The 19,383-nt window shown below is 36.9% G+C and overlaps 2 protein-coding genes across 5 annotated transcripts in view; one reads left to right on the top strand and one right to left on the bottom strand.

Annotated features, from left to right (window-relative positions):
• The first annotated feature begins 400 nt into the window (after positions 1-400).
• LOC307179877 (uncharacterized protein) lies at positions 401-18,787 on the top strand. Its single transcript, XM_079909604.1, has 6 exons — positions 401-504; positions 811-860; positions 1,769-1,871; positions 4,853-4,958; positions 5,818-5,898; positions 17,925-18,787. Exons 1-6 carry the CDS (start codon positions 482-484, stop codon positions 17,940-17,942), a joined length of 381 nt encoding a protein of 126 aa, XP_079765730.1. The 5' UTR covers positions 401-481; the 3' UTR covers positions 17,943-18,787.
• Positions 2,296-19,383, bottom strand: part of TAB3 (TGF-beta activated kinase 1 (MAP3K7) binding protein 3) — a 97,709-nt gene continuing 80,621 nt past the window's right edge. For 3 of the 4 annotated variants that reach the window (XM_079909582.1, XM_079909581.1, XM_079909583.1), the window contains 4 exons: positions 17,194-17,287; positions 13,691-13,774; positions 4,764-4,865; positions 2,296-2,446 (listed from right to left, as the gene is read on the bottom strand). In XM_079909582.1, the coding sequence (XP_079765708.1) occupies positions 2,298-2,446; positions 4,764-4,865; positions 13,691-13,774; positions 17,194-17,287 (429 nt within the window). In that variant the 3' untranslated portion in view covers positions 2,296-2,297. Of the gene's footprint in view, positions 2,447-4,763; positions 4,866-13,690; positions 13,775-17,193; positions 17,288-19,383 lie in introns of those variants that run through there. The other variant, XR_013825581.1, reaches the window with a different exon arrangement.

Genomic DNA, 19,383 nt, shown 5'->3' with positions numbered 1-19,383 from the left:
CATCTACATGGTTTTAATAAAGCATCAAACGGTTTTCATACATGCTACTTTCATTCTCAACTGACAACTGCCAAGTTAATTGCTGCCACTTCAGCATTATCACTAAGAATACTGGGTAAACCTTTAGCTAGAACATCAAGCAATATATGTATTTTTCCCCTAAATTGTTACTTAATACCAAGTGGGGTTGACCATCACTAAAGAGATGTGAAACCATACAAAGGCAAAAGCATGGGCATATTACAGGACAGTAGGACTGATTGATAGACTTATTGGAGACTGACAGACACCAGTGTTACTACAAAAGCCTTTAAAGAGTGAATGCTGTTTTCAGGTCAATGCTTTTAAGCCCATCTGCTTTCTCACCTTTATTTTCACAGTTTTACCACAGTTGTTATATGAGAGATGTTTTATCAGTGTAAGTACATAGCCACGCTGACTTTGTGAGACAAGTAGATATTCTTCAGGACATTTTCCACATATGAAAAAATGTTTTCAAAGCAGGTACAGTGTGAAATTGTGATTTTGATGATAAGCTATGATAAGTTATTATGCCTTTGGTTTCATTATGCTATTAAGTGCAGCTTGTTTTTCCAGGTCTGCCAGAGATTACTGCTAAATTAGCACAGTGACAGCGTGAAGCTTGTGTGTGTGTGTGTGTGTGATAGAGAGAGGGAGAGAGAGGAGAGAAGGGGGACGGCTGGTATGGGAGAGTATATATACTCCTCAGGTTATTATATAACCTGAGGTAAAATCCTTTAGGATTAGGAAACCTACCAGTTTCATTGCTGTTTATATTTACCCAAATAGGGGGAAGATTCCAAAATCCAATTCTGAGCTTGGAAGAAAAGTCAACAATGGTAAAGACCTTAATTCAGTGTCCTGTTAATAATTTTCTAGTGGTGCACTTTAGTAAGTCAAATGATTTTATGTCTTCAGTTATTTATACCCTAAAGTTCTAGTTTCATAAATAAAGAGTGCTTTAGTATCACCTGAACTGTCTGAACAAACTCAGTATCATCTCTGAATACAGTATTGTTACATTTTAAAAGTTCTTAGTTTCAAAGTCTGTTGTATTCACCTTTCTCTCAGTCGTTATTTCTTGACTAGCCTTCTCTTCCTCCCCAAATAACGCAGCGTGCAACTTTATGATATTGGCCAACTATAATGTTCCTCACACTATTTTGTTAACATATGTGCAAATATATCTTTATTGAACAACTAATATTAATTTTTTTCAGCTAAATTAGGATTATGGCACAAAGTATTATCTGTGCTGTAAACATCATGGACTCATCACAAATTGGAAGGAGGGGGAAAAAGGCTCTAGGGACTGCACACATTTCTTATAGAACCACAGCTGAGCTCAAGATTCCAAGTGGATTTTGGAATGGATTTACATTCAGCATACGTTCACTGTGCTATTGGTGAAGCGCAGTTTTACGAGAAGGTCATTCATAAAATCATAATTTGTAAGGACTTGGTTATTTTAAAAACCAGTGGCCTAATAAAAGCATGCAGTAACTTAAAAAATATATCTATTATGCGGCATAATTAGGTCTTAGTTACCAGTGTTGGTATAGCTTGATGAATCACTGTACAAGCAAAAGGGATCTTATTGCCTCTGATTGTACTTTCGAACAAAGGGCACGATATGCCTAATTCCTGACTGCTACAAATCACATTTTAAAACATTTTGTTTGTGTGTTTGAAATTACCCCTGAAAAAAGCAGCAATTACAAATACCCTTGTTATTTTGCCCCCCCAGGAAAACATCCTCTGGTTGCTTCTCCCTGTCCGTCCTTCTCTTCAGTAGGAAGCAACAGGAAGAAGCCTGGGGAGCCTGGGTTTTCCAGAGAGCTTGTGACCAGGTAAGTCTGCTCTGGCAATTCACAGTTTGTCTGCATAAACTGTAACATGTCACATCATGAATCAAAGTTCTAGTTTATAAAATAAGGGTAACTTATTTTATAAGTAACTTTAACAGCAGTAACTTTAACAATTGGGGTTGCACAGAAGAGCTCTTGACTTCTCTGTGTACATTCTTTCAGGAGTGAATCCTTTCCCCATTTCAAGTATCCCTTTCGATCTGTAACTCTGCAATGAGTTAAGAAAGGGGGAAAAAAACCCTCCCCATTTTTTCTTTATTGAGCACAAGCGGCTGCATTGTCACCCCCCCCCCCCACCATGTTATATGAAATGAAAAGGCTGGGCAGATGAACAGATTCCCCAGGTTTCCTTTTTTTCTAATGGGCGCTCAAAGCTTCACTCTCAACCTAGTGCAGACTCTTGGGAATTCAAGTGTACCGTGGCATCTCACACTGCTCACAGCGATTTAGTGCGGGGTGGTTCAGAAAGGTGCAGCTATCACAATTCCATGGAGCCCCTTCATAGTCTTCATCTCGGGGTTGTGTCCGAGGACTCTGTTTGGAGCTACTTGGATGCTCTGAGAGAAGGTAGGAATAAAAGAGAGAAAACAGAAAACAGAGTGAATTTTTTTCTAAGTATCATCGAAATGGAAATTCAAAATTACCCCCCAGAAGCAAGGAAAGTGGTATTGTGAAATGACAAAGCCAGCAGTATACATAGCTACTAGAAATGCAGAACTAAATAGTAAGTTTATGATATATTTTCTACTTTGTTCTCAACAATTTACTTTTTTCCTACAAGTAGATAGAAGTCCAGTACAGACTACCTTCCAAGTTAATTAATCATCTCTCGATAGTGGATAGTTATGCTATATTCCAGCCAAGTGAAAACAATGAGAAATGTTATATAGCATGTTAAATTAGTTCTGAAGTTTTCCCTCACAACTTCGGCCCGCCCATGACTCCACGCCCCCGTAGTACTAGTCATACTATATCAAACATCGATTAAATGTGTGCCTTCTTCCATGAGACTTTCAGCTCCACAATATGCATGTTTTTAATCATAATGACTTATAAGTGGTGTGACAGTTCATAAAAAACATTCTATCAATCATAGGGTGGATGGGTATGTCGATCCTTTGATAAATTCAAAATAGCTGTCCCTGTTTTACAAATTCAGGTTTTTCCAGGACCAGAGGCGTAGCTCCAGGAACAATCCAATCCAAAGCCCACAATCCTTCACCATTCCCCAATCCCAAAAACCTCCCCTATTTATCTTAAGAGGCTTGTAGTAGTGGGGGGTGGGGTGGATCTGGCCTTAAGGAACAAAGTCCACCTAGGAGAAGCTTGCATTTCTCCTCCTATGCCTTTGAGATGCCAAAGGTCTAGCCGGTCTACTCCAGGAATGCTTATCTAGGCCATTTTCAAAATGCAGATTTCAAAGGTAACTAACTCTCATCAACAAGAAAAAAATAAAGGGGGGCTAGGTAACAACATGGAACTTGGCTTGTCATACAGACCATAGAGTCAATTTGACTAGAAGTCAAATAAGATGTTACTATTCCTGTTACAAAATTTGTCAGCCAGAAAATAAGTTGATATGATGAAACTTTAAAGGTAAATGAGATGAGAGTTTTTAGGTGAACTCTTGAGGAATAATGTTTTAGGACTGCCTACACAGAACAGTTTCTCCAGATTTTTGGTAACTTTTGAAACTGCTAAATTAAGCAATGGGAATTCACTGAATATTCGGATCATTTCCAAATAAGATACGAGAACATTAACTGCTAAACAAGTCTGTTTGCGTTCACTGGACATGTCTTGGGACCCACTAAAGAAAGAAATTAATTAGGTTATTAAAGAAAGAAAGTAGGTTATAGGATATGTTCATAGTTTGTCATACCAGCATTTCCTGACTGGCAAACAGTTCATAATTACTTCTTAGATTTTGCTAGAAACCAAGGCTTTACGGTTACGAATTCTAATTAAAATATGTAAGTACTAAAAACTCGTAAGGAAAAACATCTTTGTATGCAAGGAAAAAGAAGGGGCATAAGGAATGAAAATGTGTTTTGTTAAGAGAACAGAAAGTAATTTGTCATAAAGCTGGTTATTTCTAAACGGGAAAGAAAATAAGGGAGAAATTAATACGAATATAGAAAGTTGTAGAAGGTTTGTGAGAAAGGAATTCTATGGGTGGTCAGGACTAAGATTAAATTTGAGCGTGTAGCTGATTCGCTTTGTTATGAAGCAGAAACTAACACACCATTGTAAAGCAGTTATGCTCCAATAAAGATGTTAAACAAAATAAAATAAAAAGTACACTAAGAGGAAATCTTAACAGAAAAAATGTAATACTTTAATGTTAAAGGGAAAGTGGTGCAAAACCTGAACTTGTTATCTCTGTTAAGAGTACAAAGTTTTCTTATAATATTAATCTGCTTTTGATAAGATATTGTAAAGTCCAAAACTTTCAAGTTGAAGTTGTTTTTTATTTATTTACTTGGCCTTGTTTCCTAGATACTATTATTTTTAGAGGACTCTGTCCCATGTGGTGGCCACTAGAAATGCAGCCACTCTGAACTGAGGTGTGCTCTAAGTGTAAAAGGAAGATTTAGTATGAAAGAATGTAAAATAAAATACCTCACTAATTTTATATTGATTTCATAGTGAAATGTTATTTCACTTTTCTCTTTTACTTTGGCTAATAGAAAATTTTAAATTATGTGCGTGGCTTCAACTGTTATTTCTATTAGACAGCACAGCCTTAGAAACTCAGTAGAGAGTAATTTCTTAAGGGAAAAAAAAAGGTTGGCCTTTACTTATGAGAACTCTACATGGGTTAACACATGTGTTTGGACATTTTGCACAAACTCCAGACACACAAGTACAAACCATCTGCAGCTGCTGCCTGGGTGTCATGGATGTCCTCCTGTACTCTGGAGGTCACGCTAATTCTTCGGGCTTTCCTCTCAACTGTGCAGGTGTCTGATGAGTCTGCATGAGAAGAAGCAAAGCCAGGAAGAAGGGATCAAGCTGTGCATTAGAAGAGCGGACAGGCTCACAAGGACCTTTCGCAGAACACACACAGTTGAGTATTTACTCTTTTACCTCATGCTACCTTTAGTTCTCCCATGAAGGTAAGTCCCATATTTAATACTGCTCTTACAACCTATCCAGAGCAGTGGATAAGGTGGTATCCACTTTTTCCATCCTCTCTAATTACTTGGAATAAATGACTTATTTCACCAGTTTCCCACTTTCTAGTGAGTTAGGGGTGCAAACTCAGTATAATTAAATGTCAATATGAACACAAAATTCGGGAGATGATACTTTAGCAATTCCCTGATTAAGCAGTAGTTACTAGAAAATTATGGGTTTAAAGTACACCACCCATATAAGGCTAACCCAAGAACACATTGCATTAATGGTAACAGTAAACCATAGTAGCAGTACTTGAAAAATCAGAACCAACTCAAAGTAATACTATATACTGATAATACATACTCCCCAGTCTTTCATAAATTCCAGTTACCTGTGTGTGCAAAAGCCTAGCAGACACTTCACAACATGGACTGCAGGCACACCAATTACCAATTTCTTGCGAGAATACTGTTTCTATTAATGTATAGGCAGTTAGTGAGTAGCGTTTTGTATTAAGTAAAAACAAAAAATGGCAGACTTCATATGATTTACCCTTAAGAACCGAAGAAAGATCTTACATTTTGTAATCAGTTTGGAGCCCATAAGCAGCCCTCTAGTACAACCTACCTTTGGAAATCAGTGCTCCACAATCTTAAACACTGTTATCAGAGTAAAACAAAAGCAGAGTGAACATCTTAGGCTCCAGAGACTAGACTAAGGTAAAGTTCTACTTCTTAGAACTGTTAACCACTTTTATAGCATCACATACCTCCTTCTCGCTGACTCTTACAACAACCCTGTACAGAAGCACCGCTCTGGATCTGAACAAGGTCAGGTGGCCAAGACAACCAGGACCAGCGCTCAAGTTAAGTTGTACCACACCAAGGTCAGTGCTCTCGCCACTATGAGTTACCAATGTCAAGGTTGGGGGTGGGGGGACAACTTTCTGAATCAGCTGAGGCAGCTTATTACACACACACTTGCGTTGCTTAACTACAAAGTCTGGTCCAAAAAGATTTCTCAGTCTCCCTTTCTGTCTTTCCTTCTTTCTCTAATTATCACACTTATTATTCAGATAAACATCTATATTCCACTTGGATATTCTAGGTCTTCTGCATTTCCATATGAATTTTAATTTCTACCAAAAAAAGAAAAAAACAGTAAATCTGGTATTGCACCAATCTGAAAAGAATAGCTACCTTAATAAAACTGATTTAATAACAGACATGGTTTATTTAGGTCTTCTTTAATTTCCTTTGGCAGTGTTTTATAATATTCAATGTACATATCTGGTGAAACTTATTAGTGTCATTTAAGTGTCATTTTTTGGATGGTATTGTAATTATCCTTTTATTTCCACTTTCCAATTGTTGGCTAATATATATAAATATGGTTTTTGGATCCTGACCTTATATCCCAAAACCTTGTTAAATTCACTTATTAGTTCTAATTTTTGGTATCCTTAGATTTTCTTTGCAAATAATCATGTCATCTGCTGAATTTTATCAGATGGTTTTCAGTATCTAATGAAATGATCATATGCTTTTTCTCCTTTACTTTCTTAATATTGCATTCCTGAGGCTAAACCCAATTTGGTCATGATGTATTATCTATCTTTTGTTCTATTGGGAATACTTTATTAAGTTTATGTTATGAGGGTTATTGATCTGTAACTTTGTTTTCTTTTGGGGAGGTAGGTAATGGCTATCAGGTTTTAGAATCATGGTCCTGCTGGCTACATAAAGAAAATCGGAAGCATTCCTTCCTCTTATTTTCTCAGAGTTTGTATGATTGGCATTATCTCTTCCTTAAATATTTGATAGAATTCACCCACTGGTGCAACCATCTGGGTCTAAAGTTTTCCTTCTGGGAAAACTTTTAATAATGGATTCAATTTCTTTAATTACATATATAACTAGTTATAGTTCCCTTTTCATCTTGTTCTCAGTATTTTTCAAGATGTGTCCATTTCATCTACAGTGTCGAGTTTACTGGCATAAAGATGTTCACTGCATTCCCTTATTTTAACAGGTAGCCTCATCTTTCATTGCTGATTTTGGTAATCTGTTCTTCGAGATCAGTCAACCTGAGAGTTTACTGACTTTGTTTATCCTTCAAAGAAGTTTTGGCTTTTTTTGGCTTTGATGCCTTTCTCTGTCGTTTGTATTTTCTGTCTCATTGATGTTTCTTGTATTTTCTTTCTTTTCACTTCCTTTGTTCTATATTCTTAGGGTAGAATTTTATGTCATTGACATTAGATCTCCTTGTCTTATGTGAGCACTGAAGGCTATAAATTTCCTTCTAAGCACTACTTTAACTGTTGTAAAGAATTTGGCCTTGCTCAAAGAAAGCTCTAGCTTTGGCCCCAGCTCCTGGCAGATAACCTCTAAAATCCTGAAATTTCACAAGAGACAGGAGTGTCCTTGTTAATTATGGTGGGCCCTTCAGACCATAGAGTTTATGCTAATAAGGTGGCTCACAGTGGACATATCCCTTAAACAGGGTGATTCCTCCCACAGCCCTTGAATCAATTAACCGGATTACCACTAGGCAATGCTTCCTTAGTAGATACAAATCTGGTACTTGGTAGTCATCCACTAAGATTCTTTGTACCATTTTTAGACAGCAGTAGGCTATTTTAAATGCAGAGCAGTCAAAACATCCACAGTATTGGCTTGGCCTAACAATTCATTCAGGTTTTTCTGTAACATCTTACAGAAAAGCCTGAACGAACTGGCCAACCCAATAGTATTAAACAATAAAAAGAACATGTACTGCATTGCCACCTATAAATGAAATCCTTAAAACACTCTGTACCGAGTGTTGAACACAAAGCTGTTTAGGTTAGGTAACATTATTTTGTGTAGAATTAAAATTCTCTGATTAATCAGTTTGATGTGATTTTAAAACGTTACCCCTGTAGGTAACTTTTGTAAGTAAGGCCTTCTCCAATATTGTATGTCCTCATGATCAACCTACCTTGAGTTCTTTAAACCAAAGAGGATTAAGATATGAAATGCATACTTGACCGCAGGCTTGAGAAGTATAAGAATGATTTTTTAAGATACTGCAATGCTAGTTATACATTTGGTACATAAAACTCAAAGGAAAAGATTTAATACCACACAGAAATGATTTAATAACTATGCAAAAGTGATTCCTCAAATCTTGGTCATGTAGGATTTCCTTTGTCCTAGTCCCAATCTAAGTGTTATGCCCGCCTGTTGAGTACACAAGGATTCTTTTGTGGCCTGTCAATTAAATAATCGTAGATCTACTGCAGATCAAACTTCCCATTCTAAAATAAAACCTTTAAAATTCCCATTACACTGTAAGAATTATCTTTTAGGACTATAGTTTTTATAATGCTGAGTAAATTTAAACTATATTATATACAGTTTCCATTTATTTTGGGGGAAGGGAGACAACAGAGCAGAGTAGAAGAACTTGAGCTCACCTGCTCTCACCAAGCCACCAAAATCACAACAAAATGCTGAACAACAATCAACAAAAAACACTGGAACCTACCGAAAAAGATATTCTACGTCCAAAGGCAAAGAAGAAGCCACAAAGAGATGGTAGGAGGGGCACTTTCCCCATATAATCAAATCCCATACCCACCAGGTGGGAGACCCACAAACTGAAAATTAATTATATGGCAGAGGTTCTCCCAAAGGATGAGGGAATGTAAATTGGCATAGCCACTGTGGAAAACAGTAAGGAGATTTCTCAAAAAACTAAAAATAGAGCTACCATACAATCCAGCAGTCCCACTCCTGGGCATAATATATCTGGAGAAAACCATACTTCAAAAAGATACATGTACCCCAATGTTCACTGCAGCACTATTTGCAATAGCCAGGACATGGAAGCAACCTAAATGTCCATCGACAGAGGAACTGGATAAAGACGATGTGGCACCTGTATACAATGGAATATTAATTACTCAGCCATTGAAAAGAATGAAACAATGCCATTTGCAGCAACATGGATGGACCTAGAGATGATCATACTAAGCAAAGTAAGTCTGAGAAAGACAAATATCATATGATATCACTTATATGTGGATTCTCAAAAAAGGGTACAAGTTCACTTATCTACAAAATAGAGAGTTATAGATAGACGTAGAAAACAAACTTGGGGGTAAGGAGGGGAGGGATAAATTGGGAGATTGACACAGACAGACACACTACTGTATATAAAATAGATAACTAATAAGGACCTACTATATACAGCAGAGGGAACTCTACTCAATATTCTGTAATGGCCTATATGGGACAGAATCTAAAAACGAGTGGATATATGTATGTATAACTGATTCACTTTGCTATACATCTGAAACTAACACAACATTGTAAATCAACCATACTCCAATAAAAGTTAACAAAAACAAAACTCATGGGGATCAGAAACCAAAAATCTACAACAGATACACAAAAGAGAAAAAGCAATCCAAACACAACACTAAAGATAGTCATCAAATCACAAGAGAACAAAAGAGGAAAAGACGTGCAAAAACAAATCCAAAACAATTAGGAAAATGGCAACAAGCACATACATATCAATAATTACCTTAAACGTAAAAGGACTGAATGCTCCAACAAGGAGACACAGACTGGCTGAACGGAAACAAAAACAAGACCCCTGTATGTGCTGTCTCCAAGAGACCCAATTCAGTTCTAGGAACACAGACTGAAAGTGACAGGATGGGAAAAGGTATTCCATGCAAATGGAAGTCAAAAGAGACCCAGAGTAGCAATTCTCATATCAGACACAAGAGACAAAGAAGGACACTACATAATGATCAAAGGACCAATCCAAGAAGAAGATATCACAATTGTAAATATCTATGCACCCAACATAGGAGCACCTTAATAAGGCAAATGCTAACACAGCCTTCAAGGGAGAAATTAACAGTAACACATTCATAGTGGCAGACTTCAACACCCCACTACATCAATGGACAGATCATCCACACAGAAAATCAATGAGAAAACACAGGCCTTAAGATGACACATTAGACCAGATGCACTTAATTGGTATTTATAGAGCATTCCATCCAAAAGCAGCAGAATACACATTCTTCTCAAGTGCACATGGAACATTCTCCAGGCATGCTGAGCACAAACTGAGCCTCAGTAAATTTAAGAAAATTGAAATGATATCAGCATCTTTTCAAACCACAACACTATGAGATTAGAAATCAACTACAAGAAAAAAAGTGCAAAAAACAAACACATGGAGGCTAAACAACATGGTACTAACCAACCAATGGATCACCGAAGAAATCACAAAATGCTTACGGACAAATAAAAAAAAAAGCACAAAGATCTAAAACATATGGACACAGCAAAAGCAGTTCTAAGAGGGAAGTTTATAGCAATATCATCTTACTTCAGGAAACAAGAAAAATCTCAAATAAACAACCTAACCTCACACCTAAAGTAACTTGGAAGAGAACAAACAAAACCTAAAATTAGTAGAGAAAGAAATGAGACAAAGAAAAAATAGAGAAGATCAATGAAACTGAAAGCCGGTTCTTGGAAAAGGTAAGCAAAATTGATAAACCTTTAGCCAGACTCATCAAGATAAATAAAACTAGAAATGAAAAAGGAGAAGTTACAACAGACACCGCAGAAACACAAAGCATCCTAAGAGACTACTACAAGCAACTCTATGCCCAAAAAATGGACATCCTAGAAGAAATGGACAAATTCTTAGAAACGTACAATCTCCTAAGACTGAAGAAATAGAAAATATGAAGAGACCGATCACAAGCACTGAAATTGAAAGTGTGATTAAAAATCTTCCAACAAACAGAAGCCCAGGACCAGAGGGCTTCACAGGCGAATTCTATCAAACATTTAGAGCAGAGCTAACACCCATCCTTCTCAAACTCTTGCAAAAGATAGCAGAGGGAGGAACACTCCCAAACTCAATCTACGAGGCCACCATCACCCTGGTACCAAAACCAGAGAAAGATGTCACAAAGAAAGAAAACTGCAGGCCAATATCACTGATGAACATCGATGCAAAAATCCTCAACAAAATACTAGCAAACAGAATCCAACAGCACATTAAAAGGATCATACACCATGATCAACTGGGATTTATCCTAGGGATGCAAGGATTCTTCAAGATCTACAAATCAATCGGTGTGATACATACATTAACATACTGAAGAATAAACCACATGATCATCGCAATAGATGCGAAAAAAGCTTTTGACAAAATTCAACACCCATGTATGATAAAAACTCTCCAGAAAGTGGGCATAGAGGAAACCTGCCTCAACATAACAAAGGCCATATATGACAGACCCACAGCAAACATCATTCTCAATGGTGAAAACCTGAAAGCATTTCCTCTAAGATCAGGCACAAGACAAGGATGTCCACTCTAACCACTTTTTTGGAAGTCCTAGCCACAGCAATCAGAGAAGAAAAAGAAACAAAAGGAATCCAAATTGGAAAAGAACAAGTAAAACTGTCACTGTTTACATCATACTATACATGGAAAATCCTAAAGATGCCAGAAAACTATTAAGAGCTCATCAATGAATTTGGTGAAGTTGCAGGGTACAAAATTAATACACAGAAATCTGTTGCATTACTATACATGAACAATGAAAGATCAGAAAGAGAAATTAAGGAAACAATCTCATTTACCATTGCATCAAAAAGAAGAAAATACCTAGGAATAAACCTACCGAAGGAGGTCAAAGACCTATACTCTGAAAACCATAGGGCACTAATGAATGAAATCGGAGATGACACAGAAAGATGGAAAGACAGACTGTGTTCGGATTTGAAGATTCAATACTGTTATAAATGACCACACTACCCAAGGCAATCTACAGATTCCATGCAGTCCCTATCAAATTACCAATGACACTTTCCACAGAACTAGAACAACAAATTTTGAAATTTGTGTGCAGACACAAAAGACCCTGAATAACCAAAGCAATCCTGAGAAAGAAAAACGGAGCTGGAGGAATCAAAGCTACAGTAATCAAGACAGTCTGGTACTGGCACAAAAACCGAAATATAGATCAGAATAGAAAGCCCAGAGAAACTCACACACCTATGGTTACCTAATCTATGACAAAGGAGACAAGAATATACAGTGGAGGAAAGACAGTCTCTTCAGTAAGTGGTGCTGGGAAACCCGGACAGCTACATGTAGAAGAATGAAATTAGAACATTCTCTAACACCATACAGAAAAAGAAACTCAAAACAGATCAAAGACCTAAATCTAAGACCAGATACTATAAAACTCTTAGAAGAAAAACATAGGCAAAACACTCTTTGACATAAATCACAGCGATCTGTTTTTGGATCCACCTCCCAGAGTAATGAAAATAGAAACAAACAAAAAAACCCCCAGTGGAATCGAATTCAACTTAAAAGCATTTGCACAGCAAAGGAAACCATCAACAAAACAAAAGTCAACCCCCAGAATGGGAGAAAATATTTGCAAATGATGCGATCGACAAGGGATTAGTCTTCAAAATATACAAACAGCTCATGCAGCTCGATATCAAAATACAAACAACCCAATCATAAAATGGGCAGAAGACCTAAACAGACATTTCTCCAAAGAAGACATACAGATGGCCAAGAGGCACAGGAAAAGATGCTCGACATCACTGATTATTAGAGAAATGCAAGTCAAAACTACAATGAGATATCACCTCACACCAGTCAGAATGGCTACCATCAAAAAATCTAGAAACAATAAATGCTGGAGAGGATGCGGAGAAAAGGGAACCCTCCTACACTGTTGGTGGAAATGTCAAGTGGTACAACCACTGTGGAGAACAGTATGAGGTTCCTTTAAAAACTAAAAACAGAACTACCATATGTTCCAGCAATCCCACTCCTGGGCATACATCTGGAGAAAACCATACTTTGAAAACGTACCTGCACCCCAATGTTCATCGCAGCACTGTTTACAATAGGCAAGACATGGAAGCAACATAAATGCCCATCGACAGAGGAATGGATAAAGAAGGTATGGAAGATGTGGCGCGCGCGCACACACACACACACACACACACACACACACACACACACACACACAGGAATATTACTCAGCCATAAAAGTCTTAAAAAATGATATAAATGAACTTCTTTACAAAATAGAAACAGACTCACAGACTTCAAAAACAAACTTACAGTTACTAAAGGAGAAAGATGGTGGGGGAGGAATAAATTAGGAGCTTGGGATTAACATATACACAACTATATATAAAACAGATACTCAACAAGGACCTACTTATAGCACAGGGAACTCTACTCTGTAATAGAGTTCTGTAATAACCTACATGGGAAAAGAATCTGAAAAAAGAATGGGTATATGTACAACAGAACCAAATTCACTGTACACCTGAAACTAACGTAACAGTGTAAATCAACTATACAAAATAACAATTTTTTTCAAGTTATTTTTTACAAAATAAATTGTATATCGTATTTTAGTTACCTTTGACCTCTAGGAGTTATTTAGTACTTTTTAGAAATTAAGGTTTTGGGGACATTTCATTATTGCCACAGTAACATCAATAGGGTAACTTTTAAAATGCTATCTCTAATGGAAATTTCTTCAGCTTTTTAGGTGAACTGCCAAGGAATTTTCATATTCATTTCTATGACGTCTGTGACATTTCCCTACTTACCTTTTTTAGGTGGCTTGGGTGGTACAACTGGACCAGGTTCTATGTTGTCATAAAAATTATTCATAGCTTTTGGATCAAAGTTACCTATAAAGAAAATAAAATCAGCAAGCATTTAGGACTTTTTCTCCTGTTATTTGAAATTTTTGTTGAGGAAAATATGGAAATAAACATGTAAAAAGGGGAACTGTTTTTCCAGGGTTTCAAAAATCATTATACTATCCTACCCTTCTCCCACTGAAACTGTTTTACCGTTTTGAGAAAATACTCAAGCAAACTACCACTTCAGTGTCTTTCTACAATGTATCACCTAAAGGAACATTTTTCTAACTATAAACCTCATCTCTTTACACAGGATTAAGTATGTGGCGCACATAGGGAGGTAAATGAAGAAGAGAAATGAAAGGATGACAACTGTTTTCTCTGTTTGTTTTGATTTTAATGAACAAAACCATGAGAAAGCTCACGTTTATGTCTTTCATATTAACCTTAAAATTTTATCCATTATAAATTCAAGTATGGAAGAAGCTACACATAAATTTACCAAGATTAATCAAGTTGTTATGATAGCAGCAGCTCAGGGATTCCTATCTTCAAGAAAAGGAGAATCTTAAATGTTCCCTACAGACTTATCAATAATAAAAGATGATATGCTGCCAATTTCAGAATAACAGATAGAACAATCTCACCTCTCTCAAAATGTTCACTCCCTGATACAGTGTCTGTTTCAGCCCCTTCTCCTGACATGACAACGGCAAGGTCAGTTTTGATCCAATGCCAACTTTGGGTCCTACCTTCACATCTGTGAACCCATCATCACAATCTGCCAGTTCTGCATAATTCCAGTTAAGCTTTGAAACTGTATACATGTTTATTTACAGAGGATGATATGTGGTACTGATAGTTCAAATATATTGGATCTCTTGATTTCTAGACCTAATTTTCTCCCCCAACAAAAGTTTTCCTCACCAAAACCAACAATGAAGCTGCTTTTCATCAACTCGCGCACTGATTTGTATCTAATCTAAATGCCCTGCCCCCCAAAATGTCTAGATTCCTTCTCTGGCTTAAAAATTTAGGCTGAAAACTCAGTATAAAATTTTTCCACAGGATGGAGGAGTACAATTTAGTATAAAATGGATATATTTGGACCCCTTATGAAGGGAGATTTAGAACTGCTTAAGCACCAAAAAAGAGCTCTTTGTTGCCCAACAGACACCAAAAACACAGCTCTGCGTTTATAAAACCTCAGTAACAGTTTTCCTTGCAGGTACTATACACAAATGCTTTTAATCCATTTAGATATGCTATTTTTAAATAAGTTTCTGAAAATAATTCCTGTGATGGCTCATGAAAGCCACAATGCTATTTCATTTATTAACTAGATCTTTTTATGCTTTAAGATGCTGCATAAGTATTTCTTCAATTACTTAAGTTACAGCTGATGATCTAATTTCTAGGTCCCATAAGGCTTACTAAAAATATCCCAACCAAATGTTTCAGTGTTTCTTGTTTAGCTTCAAAGAACACATTAAGCAAAAAAATTGATGCAACCTTCTAATATAGTAGCAATAGTTTGTCTAACCCCCACGCAGTAGTTCTTTCATTGCTTAAAGCTACTAGGCTGTAGAGTCCCCTAGGCTTCTGAAATTAACTTCAAGGGTACCCAACCAGATTGCTCAACTTTCACATGGAAATGTGCTTCTGTCTATTGTTCAGAGAGTTCCGTATCTTTTTGGTTCCCCTGCTTCTACTGTATAATCTTGCCTTAAAATGGCAACGGGGTACTTTAAAATACAGTAGAAGCTCTCTTAGCTGCCATAATTAAGAATAGTTAAGTGGTGGTGGGGGAGGGGTGGCTGACTAAAACGGAATTCTTAAGAAAAATTACACGCCAACTTTATTATTTATTTTTGGCTGCACTGGGTCGGTTGCTGCGTGCAGGCTTTTTTCTAGTTGCGGTGAGCGGGGGCTACTCTTCTTTGCAGTGTGTGGGCTTCTCATTGTGGTGGCTTCTCTTGTTGCAGAGCATGGGCTCTAGGCGCGGGCCTCAGTAGTTGTGGCTCGCAGGCTCTAGAGCGCAGGCTCAGTAGTTGTGGTGCACGGGCTTAGTTGCTCCGTGGCATGTTGGATCTTCCCGGACCAGGGCTCGAACCCGTGTCCCCTGCATTGGCAGGCGGATTCTTATCCACTGTGCCACCAGGGAAGCCCAGGCCCACTTTAATGTAACAAAACATATAAACATAGCAATATTTTAATGTTGGACCAAGACCTTTTCTTTATGTATCTGTTGACCAGACTTCTTATATTGTCTTTCTTAAATTAACTACACCCATCATGATGATCTAAAGTGGGGGTGGGCAAACTTTTCCTGTAAAGGGCCAGATAATAAAAGTTTTATAGGCTTTGTGGACCTGTAATACAGTTGTAAGCCCTCAACTGCTGTTGAAACACAAAAGAAGCCCCAGACAATATGCAGACAAATGGGTCTGGCTATGTTCCACTAAAACTATTTACAGAAACAGAGAGCAGGCTAGTTGGCTGCACCCTGATCTATAATTCCCTGTTTTGATTTTAGAATGGAGCAAAAAAGATACTTTAAGAACATTTGAGAATAGAATCCTCTGATTTTCCTCTGTAATCATTTTCAGTTGTTTACACCCATATCTAATTCACAGTCCCTATATATTTCTTTTTTAAGTGTTTGCCTTTGAGTCTTTAAAAAGCAGTTGCCTATGGCTTTTATAGAAAGAGCAGCTTCTCCTGCATTCATGTCAGTTTTGAAAACATTATGCCAGTTACAATACTTCTGTAATTTAAACGGGTTTAAAAACAGGCACAACTGACTCTTGGTAAGCAGACAATTCAGCTGATGCGAGCAATAGTACAGAGACGTGCCAGAATGCAGCCTCTCCTGGCTGTGTATTTTACAGAGGAAAATGAAGAATATCTCTAACCTGGCAAGTAGGGTAAATCAAAGTCAATTAAGCGAGCTTCTACTGTAGTATACTTCTATAAGACAGCCAAAAAAAAACCCCCAAAACAAAATATCTAAGATAGAGTTGAATGTTTTCATGTAACAGATAACATAAAAAACCGCATATGGAACTTATTTTTAAAGTGAGAAATCTGATGTTCTGATTTGGGATCCCTATTTTTACAGATAACTTAGATGACTTATCACATAATATAAATCTACTACGTTTTAGAATTAAACCCCAGCAATTTATAAAATATTCACAGTAAATGACTAAAAGAGGATAAATACAGAGTAACAACATAGAACAGTCTAAATGGTAGAACTTAATGATGAAGTTGCCAAAGTAATACTATTTTTTGATCACCCAAATCTGATCTATGACCATGGAGTGAGGGATCTCTACCAGGACTGTGATCTTTTAAGAGAGTTTTTATCCATTATATCTGTAAAACCAAAATGATTGCTATTTAAGCAGCTTAAAACACCACACTATTACTTATGGTTTACCAAATAATCAAGTCTATACCTCTAGATTGAAGGAGGTCAACTTCTTTCAGTGTACAGTCAACATTTATCTGGAGTTGTCTGTTCATGCTTCTCAATCTTGTCATTTCCTCAGGCTAGTAAGAAAGGACCCAAAATAGCAATTGTGGGAAAGTCATTATCAAGCCCAACATTTAAGAACTGCTATTCACGTTAATCGTTCTGATTGGTTATTACCAAGAAAATGGCCCTAATCCGTTAGAGGACATGTTTAAGAAGTCCTGTATGTTTTTCAAGGAATAAAGTGGTGACATCAATATGGCCACATATAAACAAAATCTGCATATAATGTGGTGGGGCTGTAATACTACACTATGTTCTCTCATACAAATACTACCATATTTTAATCACAAAGCATTGAGAGTATTTTACGTCTACGTTTTCATGGTAAGGGAAACTAAGAATCAACCTTTTAAACAAGCAACGTCCAGGATTTTAGTCTCGTCAAGGCTGGTAAAAATTACCACAGTACTAATTTTAATTAATGCTTATTAATTGTCAGGCACTATGTTCACCAGAATTCTCTCATTCTTTCCTCAAAACAATCTTCCCAGGTAAGTACTGATATCACCCCCAATTTATACATGAGAAAGCTGAGGCACAAAGAAGTTATATCGTTTTCCCAAGGTTATAAGAAACATAATTGATAAAGCCAGGATTTATATAGAGGTCTTCCGTATAAACTTATATAGAAATCTTTGTCTTTTTTTCTAGATCAAAGGAAGCTATTAATCTAGTACATGAAAATTTCAGAAACAAATGGATTCCATTCTTCCTCCAACTCTGTTTCCTTCTGCCTTGACCTTTCCAGCCCAGCCTACTCCCTAGGTCTTTCAGGGGCATACATGAGACTCTGAAATGTGAAGAGAGCCCTATTTTTCAGTTAAATAAAGCTTTTTGGAAGCTGCTACTTCCCTCGAGATTCTGAATTTCCTTACTATTTACATATATGTACAGTAAAAAATAAGAGTTTAGACTCCAGAGGCATGGGTACTGAATCCTTCAGCACAGCACAGCTATTAACCCAGTTACTCAGGTGATTTCAACTACATGAAGTAAAAGATAAATATCTGCTATGATAGGAAGACAATACTGTTAAAAACATGTAGTTTTGCTAAAAACTAAATACAAAAGAAAAATAAGCAAAATGGGTTATCTTAATTACCAATAATGCAAAATATTATGCTGTTAGGACATATTATCAGAATAACTGGGAATGCCCATTACATTAGCAGGTGTCAAAAGTTTTAAATGATTTAACAGGCAGAATATAATAAGAGCTACAATCCCTTAGAATGCTAGGGGAACAAAAAAGTCATTGAGAAATATTTATTAGGGACTGCTTTCCTTTTCTCCTTCCTAGGGGCAAACCATGTGATGTTAACATGCAAAATGCTTACACCTTGTAATTAAATATTAAAAGTTTAAAACATATCTGAGCATTTATATTAAAGATAAAGCACTTGGTCAAGGGTTTCAAAGAGTGATGCTGTCTTCCTAGGAATATGTGAAAGAACCTATTCTTTTCTTTGTAGAATCACTGGGAAAGTACCTAAAGGAGCAAATCCTTCCTATGTATTTGCAGGGGGAAGGGAATGTTTCAGCCACAGCAGTCCTGAATAGTGAAGCTCTGTAACTAAGTATGGAAATATTATAATATACTTTATACTCAAGAGGCTACTATACATGGGCTTATAATAACAAAAAAGCTCTCGTCACCACGCTCATTTCCAAAGACAGTAGAACCACTGGAACTTGCTAAAACTAAGAGTTTATCTGTAAGATTCCTGTGTCTATCTTCATAGCTTCTGATTGAGGGAAAAAAAGTTGTTTCTGAAACATTACTACCATTTGTCCAAAAGTATACGGTATTTTCATGGGGGAGGGGGTTTCAAGATTGGTTGTGTGTAATTCAGACTTGTTTGTAAAGTACCAGGATGTTTTATATCTGACCTTTCCAAGTAAAAAATTCTAAGCTTTTTTCCAAAAGGTGGCAGAAATACCCTGAGTCACCTGTTCCATCAGTTTAAGAAGTTGTCTCAGAGACCAAGGTCGAAGACCACTAATGTTCTTTCATGGTTTGGCCCCAGTTACGTGTCTGGGATTGTGGGTTGGTCCCAAAACCCAATTAATCAGGACAAGATGAATGAAGGGGAAAAACTTGTGGGAGGGA

The sequence above is a fragment of the Stenella coeruleoalba genome (genome assembly GCF_951394435.1).
Source record: "Stenella coeruleoalba genome assembly, chromosome: X".
Taxonomy (NCBI): domain Eukaryota; kingdom Metazoa; phylum Chordata; class Mammalia; order Artiodactyla; family Delphinidae; genus Stenella; species Stenella coeruleoalba.
This window is presented reverse-complemented; position numbering and strand designations above follow the sequence as displayed.